Here is an 18863-nt window from a genome sequence, read left to right as displayed (position 1 = left end):
GTCACAGAAATGAGAAACAGGCGGCTGCTCGCTTTCTCTTTCGTGGCTGTATCTTGCCTCGATCGGAGCCGAAGTGGGGCAGGACTCCCAGCTCCAAAGGTTTCGGGCAGGGGCTACCCGGGGTATCCCAGGCCGGCGGCGACGTTTGTCGGTGGGACAGTGGCACAGCGCTGCCCGTCCACGCGTGCTGCCCGGACCCAGCCGCGGCAGCTTCTTCCTGCCCGGCTGCAAGCTGCCACCTTTTGTCCCCTCATCGAGAGCCGCCGGCTCGGTAACGCCTTTCCCATTCGGGGACCGAAACTTGGGTGTTCCCTTGCCGGGGCAGGGAAAGATGCCCCTTTGTGTAACCGGCGCGAGTTAATTGCTCCTGATGATCTTAATAACGCGATGCCGAAGGCGAAGCTCGGTCTCGAGCCGGCGCCGCACCTCTGCGGGGCTTTGTGGCACGATGAGATGAAATCGTGGGGTGGCTGCTGGAGCGGGGAAACGGCTTAAAGCTGCCAGAGAAGAGCTAGGGAAGGGGAGAGACCGTGAACTTGCAGAGAGTTTTCGTATGTCCTGTGGTGCTCCCAGCCCTGCTGCAGAGTTGCAGGGCTGCCTTGTCCTACAGGGCAGGTGAACTCTCAACACTTCTCAGCCACCCTGGTGAAGTCGTTTCTGCCTACCGCAGCCTTACTCCCCAGGGATATGGAGCTGTTCTAGTAATAAGAACTGCTGGGTGAGCAGCAGTAAAACGATGCTGCTATCGAAGTGCCCACAGCAACACTCCTGTAGGGGAGATCTACAGCATCTGCTCTATAGGAGATTTCTGTGAGCGTGTTGTCACTAGCAAGCATTTGTCCACAGAGGTGGCTGTTCAGAGCTAGCAGAACTTTCAGTTGGAAGACAATCTAGAAATTCTTCTAGTCTAGTCCAAAGGGCTGTTTTCTTTGTGTGTGAAGAAATGAGGCTGATGGGATGGCAGTGAGATGGCTGGATAGGGTCTGGCTCTGCTGTAACTTCTGACTATTTCAACCAAACATGCCAAAGTTCTCAAAAGCTTCCTACAGAGTTAGTTCCATGCAAACTGGTATCTTTGTGTAACAGTACCATTAATAGGCCATACAGGAGGGCAGCCTAAGCTTGTGTTCAGTGTCTGTTACACATAGAAGACCCCCAGAGTTTTTGTTCCTGCAGTGCAATTTCAGAGAACAACTAGCTCAATCAGCTCTACTATGCGTGGAACTATTGGATTCAAATTTTGAAAGGCGATAAGTAAGATATGTGTCAGCCTCAAGGTAGGAACCTGGCTGTCCTTCCAGCCTCCTGCTTCAAGACAACAGGGTCCTCATGTTGTGGGATGCCACATGCACTGGGTGTCCTAACAGGAGCCTGGCTGGTCTCAGAGCCGGAGCGCTGGACAGGAGGTGTCAGCTCACTGGGAATGGTGCTGTGAGCAGCCTCAGTGTCCGTGCTGCCGTACTGTGACTTACTGACCAGTTAGTCAGAATTTCTCTCCTTCTGATTTCAAGTGAGTGGGATTGAAAGTCCCTCTCTGACTCTCACAGAGGACAGGATTGCATTCTCCATCATAGGTCTGAACAGTTTGTCTCTCACATGTTGTTTGAGGTGAAGCTTACACTCACTTTGTTAGCACTAGTTTGCAGAGGTACTTGTGCAGCTGTGCTGAGCTGCTGTATGGCTGCATGCAATGTCAGCCTCCCTTTCCTATACAAACGTGCTGATATGTAACTATCAGGCACAGATCCTCATGCCTTTCTCCATTGCTAGCACCATTCAGCACAGCTCACATTCGGGGGCTCACTCTGAAGCTCTCCTTCCATCTATGCATGACAGACGGGAGCTTCTCCTCCCGTTTATTGACTCATATTAGACTGATGGATTGCCATGAAACTGATAGAAAATATACTCCAAATATATGAACTTCTAGTCTAGACTCAGGTGTGAATCTGTAGGAGCTCCACGGATGAAATTCTTTGTGTTTGTCCTGATCCTGACTCAGAAAAAAAGGTGCTCAGAAAAAAAGGCTTTTCCCTCCTGAGGACAGGGCAATTTCACCCTGTTGTCTGTGGTTATGCATGCTAGGGTCAGGCACTGGCAAATGTGCAATGTGCGTGCCCATCAGCTGCACTTAGAAGAGCTGTGTTTTTTCTCACCTTCGGCAGCTTAGGGATTCTCAGCCCTTCCCACTCTTTATTTTCACTTCTGCCTTTAAGCCTTAAAGCAGGGCTCAGATGTCGAGTGCTCCATGTGTCTAAACTGGAGGGGCAGATTGCCCTGTGGGATCTGAAGCCCTATCACTACAGCTCTGACCAACAGCATGAGCCAGAGCTGATGGCTTATGTCCTCCTCTATCAGTTTGGCTCTTCACAGAGGCTGAAAACTGCTCCAATGGGATATCACTTAGAATTTTAGGCAGCTCGGTCTTGACTTCCAGATAGCGTAGTGTGCTTGTGTTTTATTGTGTATGGGGCTTTGAACTTTCCACACCGAGAAAAGACCGAATTTCTATGCGCTTGGTTGCCGGTAATTAAGTTCTTCCACGGAGAAACCATCTAGTAGGACTGCATCAAATGCTGTGCAAGAGCCAGGCAGCTTTTCTCCATTCTGTGTGCATATATACTGCTGACTTCTAACCTAGGGAGTAAACTTAATTCTGTCCTTGTGGTGCTAGTATTAAGGCACTCACACAGCCTGGTGGCTCCTGATCCCTGTATGGGTGCACACCGTTGAGAGCTGTCTCCTTGAGCTCCATTCCTTTGACACAGGCTGGAGGGGGTCTACGGTATTCCAATTCTCTCCTGCAAACCCACTGCAATCTCGCATTCCCGGTTGCAGCCGCATCCATGTGCGAATGTCTCTGGCAGCAGTTGGGCTGCGGTGGAGAAAGGTCAGGCTCTGGGCCCTGGGAAAGGCGGAACCACTCGGGGCTTTTCTGCAGCCGCTAAGTCCCCGCTGAAAGCTGCACCTGAGCCCAGCCAGTTTGATCGGAGCCCTTTGGAATTCATCGCTTTCTTCTGGCTACCTTCTAATTTGGCCTCGGGTCAGAGTCGTTTGGCGAGAACAACACGGAGGACAAGTGCCCCCTCTTTCGGCCTTTATCTTGTCTAATTACCAGGAGCATCCCCGCACAATGCAGAGCTCCTTATTCTAATCTCTCCTTTTCTTATCTCCATTTTCTCTCCCTCTTCTTTTGTCTTTCCCAAATCCCACGCGCCAGGATTAAAGGGCCGGAGTCTGGGGTGAAAGGACTGCGCTGGGAGCTGGGGGTAAATGCTCCCATAGAGCCACGGCTTTTCTCTCTTTTTTTTTTTTTCCACCTGCGCGTTCGGAGGTCTTTGCAGCCCTGCTCTGTGCATTCGGGAGCAGAGGGAGTAACGTGTCCTTTCTCTCCGTGTCCCACAGAGAAGCCCGTCAGCCTGACATACCGATGCCCCTGTCGATTCTTCGAGAGCAACGTGGCGAGGGCCAACATTAAACACCTCAAAATCCTCTCCACCCCCAACTGCTCACTTCAGATTGTGTAAGTCTCTTACTCTTTCCAGCTGGGTGTCAAAAGGGAGCACCACATAGTTGGTTCCTGCTCTGTAAGCTGGCTAGCATTCTCCATTGCTGCACTTAGGGCTGTTTCACATGCCCTGATTTCCAGTTCACCTCTTCTTTCCTTGTATCAGATATGGCCGGACCATGTTTTACCCCTCACACAGGAGCCCACATGTTTCTAGTGGAAGTTTCCACCTCTGATCCATGTGGTCCTGTGTCCTGCTTCTATCATGGGCATGTGGGCAAGGAACATCGGACAGTTTGCCCATTGCCTTCACATCTCGAGATAAAAAATTTACTGAGACCTGACTCTTCCAATAATTTGTATTTCCACAGGCAAAAAGAATTTCTAGATTTTCTGTAACCTTCCCCAGATGTACAGCCCCTAAACATGTGCTGGCTTGACCTAAGGGCACCCTTACTAGGCAGTGTCTGACTCCACTAAGTCATAGATCATAGCAGGATAGAAATGCTGTGTTCCCAATGGAAAATAACCACTTAATCTTTGCTGAGAAGGAAACACCAATTTTCAGGAAAAGTGGGATCATTATTTTTGCAGTGGGTTGTTTGGTTTTTTTGGGGGGGGTTTGGTTTTTTTGGAGGGTGGGATTTAAGAAGGTCTTTTGGGTTGGCTTTTTCATGGACGACTCCCTCTTCCAGTATGACAAAAATGAGCATTCATCTTAGGACAAGGAGAAATGGTTTTAAACTGAGACAGGGGAGCTTTAGATTAGATATTAGGAGGAAGTTTTTCATTCAAAGGGTGGTGACGCACTGGAACAGGTTGCCCAAGGAGGTTGTGGATGCCCCATCCCTGAATGCATTCAAGACGAGGCTGGATGTGGCTCTGGGCAGCCTGGTCTTGTAGTTGGTGATCCTGCCCATGGCAGGGGGGTTGAAACTAGACTATCATTGTGGTCCTTTTCAGCCCAGACCATTCTATGATTCTATGATCTTTCTGGTGTAAGGAGCCTTACCTTCATCAGCTTCTTCTGACCTGTCTGAGAGGGTCTGTGTGACTACATGGGCTCCCATTGCTGGTCCTGTGTGGATCCATGTTGAGCTCTTCCAGTTGCAATTTAATTGCTGTAAAAATCCATTCTTTGTCATCCAGAACATTTCTGCATTGAAAAAACTGATGAAGTTTCATGATATTTCTCAGGGATGTACAATCTTTTATTCATATGATATTTTTTCTGTTTTAAGCCACTCTGGATGGATCATCCACATTTTTTAATTTGTGCTCCTGCCTTAGGATTTGGTGGAGGACAATGAGAAAAAATGTAAACCTACTTGAGAAATAATTTTGTTTCAGAAAAATGGCAAAACCAGCTGTGACTCTGATCTGTACCTATAAACAATTCTGGAGGCAAGCATCCAAAAGGAAAATAGCATACAGATTTGTGTTCTGGGACTCTCAACAGATGCTATGAGGATCCTAATTCTGAGGCTTTGTAGAGGATTTTAAATTTTTGAGAGTAGTTTCAAGAAGATAACAGACATTTAAGCTTGGATACAGTGTGCTTTTCTCTCTTACTTATCTCTGGGATCATAGTCATTAGACAGTGTTAAAAGCTTGAAATAGAGAACCACTGAGAATACGTGTTCTTGCCCCATATCTGGTCTGAGTTTGTTTGCAATGAGATTCAGTGGCACACACAACACATGGACCTGTAGGTCACCATCTTTCTTTTATTTAACTAAGTACTTACACCAGAAACTTACCTCCAAATGGTCCCAAAAGCTCGAGCTTAGGTCTTCATTAGAAGAGGAGTTGACAATCAAAACTGATTTCTCTTATTGCTGGTTGAGATGGTTTCTCAATTCAACTTTACTCTGAACTCAGCAAATAAATCTGTTATATAGTGAAGGTGTGAGTGACTTCAAAACTATTTTCAAGAACAGAGAATGTAACTGAATTCATGTGGTTTTAATGAAGGGGCTTGTGCTTTTTTGCTCCAGTACATTTCCCTTTATGTTGAGGGGAATCGTACCTGAAGAAAAAGCCTAAGAGCTTTGTCTTCAGATCCACAGGGAGTCAGCTTTCCAAATCCAGAAATCTGCTTTGTGAATGTCTACTTCTACAAAGCCAATCCTAATTCCCCTGCTTTTCAGCAGAAGAAAATAGGCATGTTTAGCATTGATTTTAGTTAATTGCCTCCTAAGCAGACACCAGAACATCTGCTGGAAGAACATTCCCTACAGAAACCTAGGTCCCCACTGCAACTGTACAAGGGGAGGGGAGGCTGAAACAGATGCCTACAAAAAACAATGTCTTCATCCTTGGTCTTCATCTCTCCCTCTGCATGCTGTGGGGTTACGTGTGTTTTTGGTTCTGTGCTCCTACAGCCAGCTTAATAGTTCCCAGGCACTGCTAACATCAGCAAATACATTTGCACTGTAGGTATCACTTCACTGGAAGTTCTCCAGCTTGGCACTGCTTTATGGGAAATATGAATTAGGCCCATTCATCACTTTATTGGCACAGGGCTTGCAAGGCTGGATCTTCAATGTGTTTATGTTACAACTGTGTTGTTGCATAACTTCAGACGAGAAGACTTTTTGACCTGTTACTTCTTACTCCACATTTTTATATTCCGCAGGCTTCATTTTATGAAGTAGGGAATATTTTGGCTTTCATCCAACAAAAGGCTTAAGCAAGTACTGAACTCGCTCCTATGGGCATTTCGCTGAAATTGCTGTTCTTGGCACTCTTGTGTGGCAAGGCTGTTTGAGGGGAGGCTTCTGAGCAGCGGGGCAAAGATGCTTTGGGATAACTGAAACACTCTTCTGAGATGCTGGGGGTCACGCCTGTGGATAGGGGTGAGGAGCTGTTTGTACTGCTCATGTGCAGGTAACCCAAATCCTCCTGGCTGCCACAGGGAATTGGCTTCAGACAGGTTTCCAAAATTTGTCTCTTTCTCTGCAGCTTCTTAGCAGATTCAAATTAGCTAACAGCGTGGCTTGGAAAGTGCAGCTCAGACATTCAGGAGAAACCCCTCAGGAAGTTTCTGCTTTTGTTTCTAGTGCTGACTGAATGTACAAGGAGAAATTTGCCTCTGGCGCTTTGGTACTTCCAATTATCTTCCTGCCTACAACCTGCTGGTTCAGTCTTGAATAAAACAAAAAGTGAAGGAGTGAGCAGACCTTTTCAGGACATCCAAGAGTTATGGCTTGGTATCAGTTTCCAAAGCATGCAAAAATTCAATTTTGGGTTGAGTCTGAAAGCTGTTCTTAATTAATTTTGTGCAGAAGTGACCTGTATTTACCACGCTGTTATTTTGAATTAAATTTAGCTGTTCCCAGCCCTCTGTTTGTAGCTGTCCAGATAGCAATTAGATTCATGTTCTGCATCTCTCCCCTCCCCCCTGCATGCTTCCCAGCACAGACCACAGGAATCAGCACAAAGGAGGCGAACTGTACTGGTGCTCCAAAGTCAGAGATATTTATGGAGGTATCTGGAAGATCACAGGGGTATCCCAGCCTCTTCATAGGGTAACCCAGAGCAGCAGTGATGCCTAAGGACAACAGCTTAACTGTAATGCAGTTGCAAACCTATGAGTGGAGTAAGGTGTATGGGTGTGTGCGGGCTGAGGGGTGTCACGTATGGAACTCACTCTGACTTCTCTCCTTTGACAGTGCAAGGCTCAAGAGCAACAGCAAGCAAGTGTGCATTGATCCCAAGCTAAAGTGGATCCAGGAATATCTGGAAAAAGCTTTAAACAAGTAAGGCAAGAGACAAATGGACTTAAAAGCTAACACATCCTGAGTTATTCAAGGGTAGAACGTTAAGGGCTGGCTTTAACCATGTGGACAAAGTATTTGTGAAATCACATATTGTTTTGAAGATGGGTTTGGAGTTGGCCTAGTCTGTATTAAAACAACAGCTTCTAGCATATCCTAAATGTTAAACCAAGAATTTTGCCAGGATTTGAGGCAAAATCTGTCCTGAAGTATCTGTGCTGAGGTCCCCAACCCATCCTCTTTTATAAACAGCCGTTCTCCCAAGGAAAAAATGCTTCCTTTACAATCCCTCTTCTCCAAACAAAAGTACAATTACTTCAGAATCTATATTGTTACAGTTTCTTTGGAGCCCCTTCTCCATGTCACACTGGGGGTCTGCTTGCACAGGCGGATGAGGCTAAGCGTGTCTTGGCAGTAAAAATTTTTTCTCCACTGGCCAGTGCAGAGTGCTAATAACATCAGCCAAGGCAAGATGTTCTGCCATGAATAAGGCTCTCCCACAAGGCCAGGAAAAACCAGCCATGCTTGGCAAATCCTGACTCTTTTAATTCATTTTTATTCCCCTTGCAAGTGGCTGGTCATATCTATCCTGAGGAGGACCCAGCCTATCTCAGTCATATTTTACAATGAGCAAGAGCAGCACAGAGAATATTTCTGTGCTGAGATGCAGGGGTGGATTCCAGCTTTGTTGGAGTGGAAGATGAGACAAGTGATGGGCCTGAGACCCGGGCTGTGGTTGGTCTTGCAGCAGCATTTTGGCCAGCAAGCCCACCTGTGCACTCAGAGTCCCTCCCACCACCGCTACCACATTGCCACTCCTCCGTAACCATGCCATAACCATGCTGAACCTTGTTGCCGCTGCCTCTGCAGGTAAAGGCAGGGTTGGAATCAAGTCACTGGCAAAAAGCAATGGATCCTTGGAGAAAGATGGGGATGGGTGTGGCCTCAGAGCAGGTTTGAGGCCATACAGGTAGCTGAATGCCCTCTGCTGTCTCAAGGAAAAAAAAATGCTTGTTCCTCTGTGGTTTTATAGTACGCAGGGGGGAAAGTGGTACCAGAAGTAATGTAATTTTTCCATCTGGTGTTTCTGGGACCATGATAGGGCCAAGAGTTGACGAGTGGAGAGAGGGAAATCAGCTAACACAGACTGTGATTCCAGCCCTGCCAGCTCTCCCCATCTCATCTGATGCTCAATGCCTTCTTTGCTGCCAGCATTCATTCAGCCCTTTCGTCCTTGGGCAAATTCTCTGCAGAGGTAATCCAAGTTAATGCTGCCAGGATGGCTTTGGGTTTAGGCACAGCTGAAGCCAAGAGCAGGATGTGGCTCATGCTGACTATCACAGGGGCTTCGGCTATTCTTCCCAACCTGGGAAAATCCTCAAGCCCTTGCCTAAGTTTCTGTTTTCTGCCAGCCCCAGTGAAGCCCTTTCTGCTGTTCATAAGATGTGAAACTTAGGAGGCACTAAGAAATTCGCAGGGTTGGCTAGATGTGATGATAAGCTCACATCTTGCCTGCCTGCCTGCCTGAGGGAAACAATTTGGTTGGAGCACCTTCTGCTCTCATTTCCACTGCTGAAGATCTGGGGCCAGCTCTACTGAAACCAGTGAGCCTGCACCTGTTCAACTAGATTCTGGGTTTCACTTACTTAGCTGCTATCCAGAAGAAACTCTGCTAATTTCTGTGGGTTTCATCCTGCTTCACATTGAGTAACAGAAGAGAATTCGGTCCCAGTTCATTAAATAAGATGACAGAAACATATATCTCCATCACCTAATCCTGGTCATCATGGCATTAATTTCATTTTCCAACTATTAATGTTAGCACCAGTGGCATTTTCACTCTCCATAGACAGTCAGGACTCTGTCTATAGTGTTTTCACAAGGCATGTTTTTGATATATTTTAGTGCACAGCTTTGACTTCTTCAATGAAATGTATTTGGAATATATTTATAGCACATCAAGCGATTCATATATTTGAATTGGAGCCATATGAGTGTTGGTAGTTTAAAACACCGATATCCTTCTGAACTACTAACAGCTTGTAAAATGAATCTATATAGATCTATAAATGTTAATGTAGCTATCAGTTTCAATCAGCCATATATTATATTTTTTCACTTGTACTGAAATTGTATGAAATGTGACATTACCCTATATGCACTAGCAATAAAATGGCTAATTGTTTCATGTTATGAAAACCCAATTGTACATGGGAATTTATTTTTCTGGAATAAAATTAATACATTTTGTAGAAAGGGCTCTTGTAATTGATTAAGTAAAATCCAAACTGTCAAGACATCTTAATCAATACCAGTGTTTCACTACAAGAATATCTTCTGTGTTATAATCTGCAACTAAAGGCAAGAACAAGTTCATAGAGCATAGCAGTCTAATTCAGGTCACTGTGAGAGCAGAGATGATTTTTAGTAGGGAATTATTTTGCTCATTAATCCTGCTTAGCCTTTGTTATTGCTTTTTATTCATCACATCTCCATGTAATATACACACTTATGAGACATCAGTAAAATGCATTCAAGCTGTCAGGAATTCAAATTCCTTAAATGGCTTTAAAAATCATTGTGCAACTGCTGTGGCCAACATCATTCAACACTCATCCATTTTATAGACATGGGGCAAATCAGTCCTTTCTTGAAATAGCTAACAAATCCTTTATCACTTCTAGACAATCCCAGTCCTCATTTACAGACCCTCCTTGACTGCCTTTCCCTTCTCCCTTTGCAAGGATTTGCAAAATCAGGCTCTTGCAGAGTTAACAGAGCCCAAAATAAAGAAACCAGAGAACAATGCTGGCTCCTAAACTGTCACGTTGACATAGTCCCAGCACAAAACCTCCCCTCAGCCCAAGATGTTGGAGTGCATTAAGCTCAGCTGTTACTGCTGGCACAGATGCTCTCACAGATGAGTGCTGAAGGATCTGGAGAAGATAATGAAGTCAAATAGGAAAAGTCTTTCCCCATCCCTCTGGGAGAAAGGAAACTCACAAATTCTAGTGACTGGTTGTGATGGGAGCTGAGCTCTTCTGCTGCCTTCCAGCAAACCACTTGTAAATCCAGGTGTGGCAGCTCTTCCTAGTTCCTGGTCTGATTTGTAAGTATCAGCTTGAGTACAAGACACCAAACCATCAGACTGCTGGTACTCCATGGTGCGTGTGCAGGGTGTCTGCCCTGCACAGTGGGGACAATGTAGGGAAATGTCTTCACAGCTTAACTTTAAGGCACTGAATGCCTATAAATCACATAGAGAAAAGCCACTGTTTAATGTGGATGTCAGTGGGAATGGTGTGTGGGAAGCCAGAAATCCAGTCCCCTTCACTTCCATTCTACCTCAGCAGGTACCCCGTGGATAGGGGGAGTGGGAATGTGAGGGGGGATACTATCTTCATTCACACCCTACCAGAATGTGGAGGGGCCGTAGGATAAATGTGTATAAGGCCTTTGTATGTGGATAATTTATGGCAGTCTCTTTGTATTTTTCTTTTAATTTAGACCACGTCATCGCACTCATAAAAAAAAGCAACAGAAGAAACGGGGCCCACTCTGCCCTTCCCGTGCAACACCACTAAAGTCTCCAGGGAGAAAGAATGGTAGGAGGCATTAGTTTCTGAGCTGGGATACCCCCAGGTTCAAGTCCCTGCTCTTACACAGTCCATCCTGTGTGACACTGGACAAACAACCTGCTCGGGCCTCTTATTTTTCTCTGCTGTTTGTTGCAGATAACAACTGTACTCTCCCTGCAAAGGGGTACTATACAGATTAAATTCATAAAGCACTAGAAAAATTCAGCCACAACAGAGATGAGGGGTAAATGGGACAGAGCTTTTGAACCCCACTGTAAATCTGTAGTGGCTGTTGGGATATCAGTTTTATTACACCATGGTGGAGGTTTGGCCAAATTATTTCACTCTCAAAGTGGTCATGTCTTAATGTCAATGCAAAATTCATTTTAGCTGGTCTTATTCCTCCAATACCAAACTGGTAGAGTTAAGCTATAAGTAACAGCTGTGAATTTGTCACTGGTGTTTTTCAATGACAAATTCAGCACAAGGCCTGAAATACTGCATTGGTGATGGGATAAGTCTTCTTCTAAGGGAAATTTTAAGTTCCAGAGCTTGGTATTACATATGCCAACTCTCTGGATGTCCCTAGTTTTGGCCCATCAGAATGATGTGTCCTGCCTTTCTGCAATAAGAGGTGGTGTTACTGGTATGGGATACTGGAAAGGATATCTTCAACCAGGAAAATTTTACTCATGGTTTAGTTACCCTTTTTATGCCTGGATGAATTTTCTGAGGCTACATTCACCAAGAGTAGTCACATCCATCTCTGGCTCTGGTCACACAGTCTTATTTGCCCAGCAGGCATAGGAAAGGCTCCTGAGTCTGCTGGCTAGATGAAACGGGCTGAGGCATCAGGGTTTTTTGAATCCCTGATGTTTACCCTCTGACACATGTAGCTCAGCCTTAGTGACCTCTTCTAGATTATAAAAGGTTGATCAGTCTGGAGCAGGAATAAGGATCAGATAAAACCTGGAGGCTGGCAGCACTGCCTGGTTCCTTGTTTTGACTGAACCCTGCCCATACCCATGGCACATTTGCACTGTACTGTGATGCCTAACCCAATGCTCTTCTTGGGTACTACTGGTACCCAAGAATCTTGGATATCACCCAGTTTTGGGTGAGATTCAATTCCTTTGCCTCCTGCCCTATGTTTCCTACCTCTGCATATACACCTCACACAACTCCCATGCAGCCTATGGCTGCTCTCCATCCCTGGGACCCCCTTCACTGGCAGGTGGTCACCATACGGTGTGGCGTGCTGCCCACCCACTCACAGCTCTGAGGTCACAGAGCATGGAGGTCATGGAGATGGTTTCAGAGCTGAACAGCACGCCTGGGGCCTCTGCTCTCCATCCTCCCCATTACGGGAGCTGAATACCAACAAGAGCAGAGAGTGGGCTGCCTTCTTTGTCCCTTCCTTCACACAGATACCTGGCACTCCTGCAGGCCCCTGTGGAGCACAAGGGATGCAGTGCAGGTTCTCAGCAGAGCTGTGGGTTGGGGGAAGGAGTGGAGGCATTTGTAGTGTCACTTGCTCCGCTATAGGGGCTGCTCACGTATGATTAATCCCTCCTTTCCCTGCTATTTTTTTGCTGAGTCTCTTTGCTCGCTGATAATTATTTGCTCTGGCTTTCAAGTCCAGAACGAGCTTTCTAGCCAGCCTTCCTCCTGTGTGAGCTCTGAACACCTTACTAACTATGATGAGCACAATCTGCCCAAAATGATTCCCAGTGCTGGGCTTGCCCTGCCAGCCACCAGTAGCTCCTTGTGGAGAATTTCCCCCCAAACTGTTTGGCACATACTGATTAGAGGGACTGGAAAATAAATGCCTTTGTGTTAGTCCAGATGCAGATTTGCTGTTTGACTAGGCCTAATGTCAAAACTTTTGCAAGTGAATAAACCTTAATAGTGTTTCACTCTGTTCTTCATCAACAGGAGGTTCAAGATGTAAGAGGCAAGCATTGTAAGCCGTCTACAGGATTTCTTACTGTAGGACCCAGAAAGCAGATAACCAGTATTAGGGAAGGAATACATTTCATTGTTATCATACAGCACAAAAGCAACGCTTCATGCATTTTCAAAGGTGTTGTTTTTTTATTTTTTTGTCTTTTGTTTTTGTTTTTTGCACAAATTGGCTTGCTTTCACAGTGCTATTTTTATGTAGTAAGTATTTGATTTTGAGAAAAATGTTTTTATACAGGTTGGTTGATTACTTAGCACTGAGGGCAGATATGAATTTAAACTAACCTTATGTTATTATATAATATTTTATTCCTTTGCTATGTAGAGGCCCTGCTTTATTTAACTTTCTTTTGGTTCATGCAAGTCTCCTGGAGATTTAAACCTAGAAGGACATGAACTGTATAGTGCAATGATGTTATGTAAGTAAAAGAAGAGTTCCTTGCCCCAAAAGTCATTAAGGCCAAGAACACAGGAAGGCTAAAAAGCATCAGACATCAGTGAAAGCAACCAACTTTATCATGGGCAGTGACTACATGTATTTTGGCTGAGGGATTAAGTTCAGGGCTTCAGGGCTAAAGCCATTCTCTTAGATTAGAGATCTTGGTGACAGCTATAAGCTACTGAGACAATGCTCATGTGGCACTGTAAAGTGCCAGTAGTTTGTAGAAGCCAAGTGTTAGGAGCCAAGAGTGTGTTAGAAGTTACAACTCTGATCTGATGTCACTTGGCATTTCCTATGTTCCTGTCTCTGATGACAAATTTTAGCACAAAAAGGAATGGATTATTAAAGATCTAGCAGCGTAATCATGTTGCAAATCGCTGGAGGAGTCAGAGGTGCTGTCACGCACCAGGTGTCTGTTCCCACCCATCTGCAGAAGGTGACTTCAGCTCTCTGGACTGGCCTTGCGGTGAAGCAGGAGGAAGAGCATTAATGTATCCCTTCACTAAGTGCTGTACCCTCTGTTACTGAACAGTCACACCTATCTGAGGGCAGCAGCATCTTTGATTGTTCTGGGTAGATCCAAAAGAGGACGTCTGGCCATGTCTTTGGAGAAAACAGATGACTGGGGCAAGTGAGGAAATTTTGCCCAGTTTGTGCGCTTCTTGAGTGTGGAGATGAAGGCCAACACTCACTGTTCGCCAGTTCAGTTTGCTGGTGAATGGCTCAGCCTCTGGAATATCCTTTGCAAAACACACCTGAGGATACTTCTTGCACCAATTCCTTCACTCAGCCAGAATCTTCCTTCTCCTGGTTCTCACCTGTGTAAACAAGTATCTTTGCTAAATAGTGTATGGAAAAAATGCCTAAAATACTATGATAATTATGTTATGCCGCACATGGAGATCCGGGGGGGAAGCACATTAGTGCAGCACAATACTTGTGTTTACATGTATCTGTGTGTCTATTGTAAACAAAAATGTCATAACATTGTATGTTTGGTTTTTTTTGGAGCTGGTTGCTTCAAAAGGAATCTTCCTTCTTATCTGCAGCCTGTGTCAGGAACACTGAAAGGACCATTTTGGTAAGCATGCCTTTCCATGGCAGGCAGCTTTAAGGCCAAAAAGGCATTTTAGCTAGCTGGGGTTACCTTATTGCCATGTGGATTCAGGTAAAAATCTTGTAAGTCCTTTCCTCTCTGCAAAAATGTGTTATAACAGAGAGTGCTTTGGCCGGGGACTACATCACCTCATTTACTTTAAATGAAACTATTTTGAAGTAGAAACCAACTGCTGTGCCTAAAATGTGTGTGTGTGTTTTTGACATTCCTTCTATTGATGCCATCACCAAGCTGATGCTTTGAGTATACTTTGTCTCTGTTTTGGAAGGTCTGGTACCACTGTACTTTATGAGAATTGGGCTGTTGATTTCAATGTGAATAGGTTCAGAACCCTGTTGTCAAGGTAAAGACAGGAAGAACTTATATAAGAAAATAAGTTTTCTGTATCCTCCCTGGACTGTGCTGTATATCCTAGGGTCTACCTCCTCTCCCTGCACATGCATCTCCAGTAACAAGGGGTTTTCCGGGAGGCTGACGCTTGGGTTGTCAAAGCTAAGTATGATTTTGAGGAAAGTGTGGAAGAATCTTTGTTCTTACACAGACATGAAGCTTGTCCTTCTTCCCCATGAAGATACAGTCTTAACATGTTCTTCCTAGCTAAGGGCAGCTTAATGCCTGATCTATTTCCTTTGGAATCAGACCAGAGGTAAACAATCCTCTTCGTTTTGATTCAACAGCATCCCTTGTTGATGAAGATAGGGGTCATGAAGGTTTTGTTTCTAGAAGAAATGTTGGCTTTCCAGTGACTAGATGTGGCTGGACAACTTTGGAGCACTCTGCTGCAGTCCCAGTTCACACATCAGAGCCTGGGCAAACACAGAGCCTGGCAAAAACACTGAGATGAGCAGTGGAACACCTTGGCAAAAATGTAGAAAATTGGGGTCACTTGATGACTTTTTCCTATAGGAGCAAACTTGTGGGCATTGCAGGAGCAGTCTGTGCTACAGAAAAGGCATTCCTGGGAGAATTATGTGAGTAGGGAGGAAAGGGACTTCCCACTTCTCCTTACATGAGAACCTGATCAAAGCTTTGTCTTGTTTTAGTCCTAATGTCAAACTTGAGCGGGAAGCTTTGCTTTTCTCCTGGCGTTATTTGCAAGAAAATCATTGCATAAGGAAGAGCAGCTCTGCCCTTCACACAAGGGACATCAATCACTGGGCTGCATCAAGCTTCCTTGCTACCCTGTGAATCATACTCTATTCCTCCTGCGCACACTTAGCAGGCCAAGAAGCTGCACTAACAGAAGCCCACTCAGGGAGAGCACTAGATTTCCCTTTCTGCCTTTAACTGTTGACCAAAGATTGAATCAGGGACCAAACTGGGAGATGGGAGTGATGTAGGGACCACACGTGAAGGAAAGGAGGAAAAGGGTTAAAACTGAACTAGTGCCAAAAAAGATGCTTCCATAAGTGTGGAATGGTCTTGTCACATGTGGTATTTTCAAAATGCAGCTGTCAAATCCTAAGGTGTTTTCTTGTTTGTTTGTTTGTTTGTTTTGGAAAGAGAATAGATGGTATTTATTGCTGTGCCATTTTTTTTAATTTATACTAGCTTTACACTTGTATGTATGAATATCATATTCTGCCTGAGAAAGTATGAAGGATGACTTTTTGATATGTTTTTAATGGTGTGTTTGAGCAAAGGTGACTGTTCATTGGTCTTTTGCAATGAAGGCTATGTTCCAATTAAAATAGACACTTTTTGTTGAAAATGCAGTTCCTACAGAAGTTTCTGTTGATATTTTCCCTTCCTTAGAATCCAGAGTTGTCTTTTCTCTGGAAGTTTGTTTTGTTTGTGTGATGTATAGTAATGAAGGGCATCTGAGACCTCATTACCTAAAATCTTATATTTTTATTTGCCAACTTCCCACCAAGATGAGTCTTGCTTGCAAACATGAAATTCATAGAATTGTAGAATGGTTTAGGTTGAAAGGGACCTTTAAGATCATCTAGTTTCAACCACCCTGCTATAGGCAGGGACACCTCCCTGCCTATAGACCACGTTGCTCAAAGCCCCAGAATTCTGGTGGCCACAGAGAAGAATATGTTTGTGGTGATGAAAAGGCTGCATGAACCTTCCCCCGTCTTCCACTCTGTAAGAGATCAGTGTAGTCAGAATGTGGTGAATACTGTACTTTTTATTAAGGAAAAATAAATCCTCCCAAATAATGTGAAAAGAGTTTTGTATTTGCATTCCTGTAAGGCAGCTTTTATGGAGGAGTTATATTATGCATTTGAAATTACTCCTTTCATAGATTATTTTGAAAATAAACACTTTTATACTGTTGTAATTTCTCCAGTAAATGTGTATGCACTTATAATTTTCTTAATAAAAATGCCTATCTTAACGAAACAATTACTTGCTTCCCATGGTTTGTCCTCAGACATGAGCTGCTGAACATTTCCCATCAGAAAGCTGTTCAGACCTCAGCTCTTCCCCTGCAACAATAAGAGTGATTCCCAGCCCCTCATACAGCTCTGTGTGCAGCAAAGGCTGTAGATAATTAAATAGCTATGACAGTGAAACAGTGCTTGAGCCTTCCTGACCTTCATATTCAATAAATACTACTTAGCCAAATTGACGCAAGGCAGAAGACATGCAAAAAAAGAAAAGGGAAGCTCAGATGACTGATGATCTCTTTGCAAATCCAGCAGTGATTTAGTAAGTGGTTGTGAAAAACTGAGCAGGTAATCGTGCATGCAGATGGCCAGTGAGAAATTCCCAGGCCACCCGGAAATTGATTGCAGTAATTAGGTACACAATTACACATTAATATTAAAGAAAGGCTTATATTCTGTGCAATATTTTGCTGTGTCTTTCATCATTTCTTTTCACTTGAATGTTAATGTTGGTGTTTTCACTTCCTTGGCAAAGCATTATGGCAACATATCTGTGAACTGCATATTCAAAGAGATACCTCAAAATTAGTGATGAACCCACCTTATTAGCACATCTGGCTCTCTTCAGAGGCAGCATTCCAATATTAACAAGCTGAAGGAAATCAGCTGTGTTCATGGCTTCATCTATCTTGATGCTGATTATGAGTAGGATAATATCAGGCCCTGGTGTAGCACAGGTCAAAAGACAACGTGGGAAATGCTTCTGTTTCCTTAGGGTCAGCAGCTACATGGAAGGTTTCATACAGACTCATCCTCACAGATCCTCTTTAAGCAGAGCCTGAAGGATAAGATACAGGGAAGGTGGTTGCAGAATGGGATTTATGGTCATTAGAAAAGTGTGATAAGATTTTCTGTCTCCAAATTTGAAGCAAGGAGATTGATTTGAGTAAGAAAACTTGTTGCTTGTTTATCTTTCAAGCTATTGCTGCTTTTCTTTTTCACTGGTGCAGTTGAAATGCTGAGTCACAGCTTGAACCAGTGATTGAGGACCTGGAAGGAGGGCAGGGCCAACCCAAGGGAGCTCAGATGTGTGCTGTACATCTGAGTGACAGGAACACCTGGTGGATCCTGGCTTCACTCCTTCCCAGACCTATTTAAGGGTTGGTAGTGGAGGCAAGGGTGTCTTGCTGGGAATTGCTGTGTGCCTAAGGCCTTTAGAAGGTAAGCAGCTTCCTTATTTTACTTCTGTGCCTGCAGCTGTTGCATTTGAGCAAATCCTCACTTGTAGCCTGGGACCTTGCTGCACTATTGTTATTGCTGTACTTTCTGTTGCATTACAACCAGTTCCTCTGTTTTTTAATACTGCAGGATTAAAGAATGCTTATGATAAGGGAAAACAGTTCTCCCTGTCTTGATGCTGTGGGTGAAATGGGCAGAGCAAGGAGAAAAGGGTAAGAGCTTTATGATGGATAACATGAAAAGGAGTGAGCTAGAGAAGTGATCTCTGCAAGATTGAGGACAAGTCTAAAGAAGATGGAGATGGGGTAGATGCACAGGGTGAAATATAGGAGACTTGAGACATGGGGAACAGGAAAAGGCATGGAACCCACATCAGGAAAAGAAAGGAGAAAGATGAGGACTTGTAGAAAGTGAAGGATGCTGCAAGAGATGGAGGTGACAGTCATGAGAAGAAATCAAAAAAGGAGAACAAAGGAGTGAACAGAGGAGAGTCAAAGGAGACCAGGACAAGGAAGCAGCCTGTGGAGGAGAACAAAGGTATCTCTTGTTAGCTGGGGGAGATGGCAGCCTGTCAGTCTGAGTTCTAAGCAGGTACATGGAGGAGGCTGCTGTAAGGATCAGAGCCTTCAAGAGATTCAGAAAAGTGAGAGGAAACAACAACTTTGATCCAAAACTCCTCCAGGTACTTACAGAAGAGAAGCATCATCTTTTCCCATGCCCTTCTCTTGTTTCCTTCCTACCTTAGCTCAATCAGATATGCTACGTGCTGAGAATCTGTTATCAGAGGTCCCCACTTGCCACCTATCATTGCCTTATCTGGCATTGCTGTTACTGGGCAATGAGATTCAAAACCAGGTATGTACCCAGTGATTGGAGTTTGACAGAGCCCAGCAAGGCTG

General features: G+C 44.5%; 1 protein-coding gene across 1 annotated transcript in view; it reads left to right on the top strand.

Moving 5' to 3' along the window:
- CXCL12 (C-X-C motif chemokine ligand 12) overlaps positions 1-16741 on the top strand; it is a 17026-nt gene extending 285 nt beyond the window's left edge. Inside the window, exons 2-5 of the mRNA XM_010714485.3 lie at positions 3406-3523; positions 7183-7269; positions 10795-10892; positions 12801-16741. Of these exons, the coding sequence (XP_010712787.1) occupies positions 3406-3523; positions 7183-7269; positions 10795-10892; positions 12801-12832 (335 nt within the window). The 3' untranslated portion in view covers positions 12833-16741. The remainder of the gene's footprint in view (positions 1-3405; positions 3524-7182; positions 7270-10794; positions 10893-12800) is intronic.
- The last annotated feature ends 2122 nt before the right edge of the window (positions 16742-18863 follow it).

The sequence above is a fragment of the Meleagris gallopavo genome, chromosome 8 (genome assembly GCF_000146605.3).
Source record: "Meleagris gallopavo isolate NT-WF06-2002-E0010 breed Aviagen turkey brand Nicholas breeding stock chromosome 8, Turkey_5.1, whole genome shotgun sequence".
In the NCBI taxonomy this organism is placed as follows: domain Eukaryota; kingdom Metazoa; phylum Chordata; class Aves; order Galliformes; family Phasianidae; genus Meleagris; species Meleagris gallopavo.
This window is presented reverse-complemented; position numbering and strand designations above follow the sequence as displayed.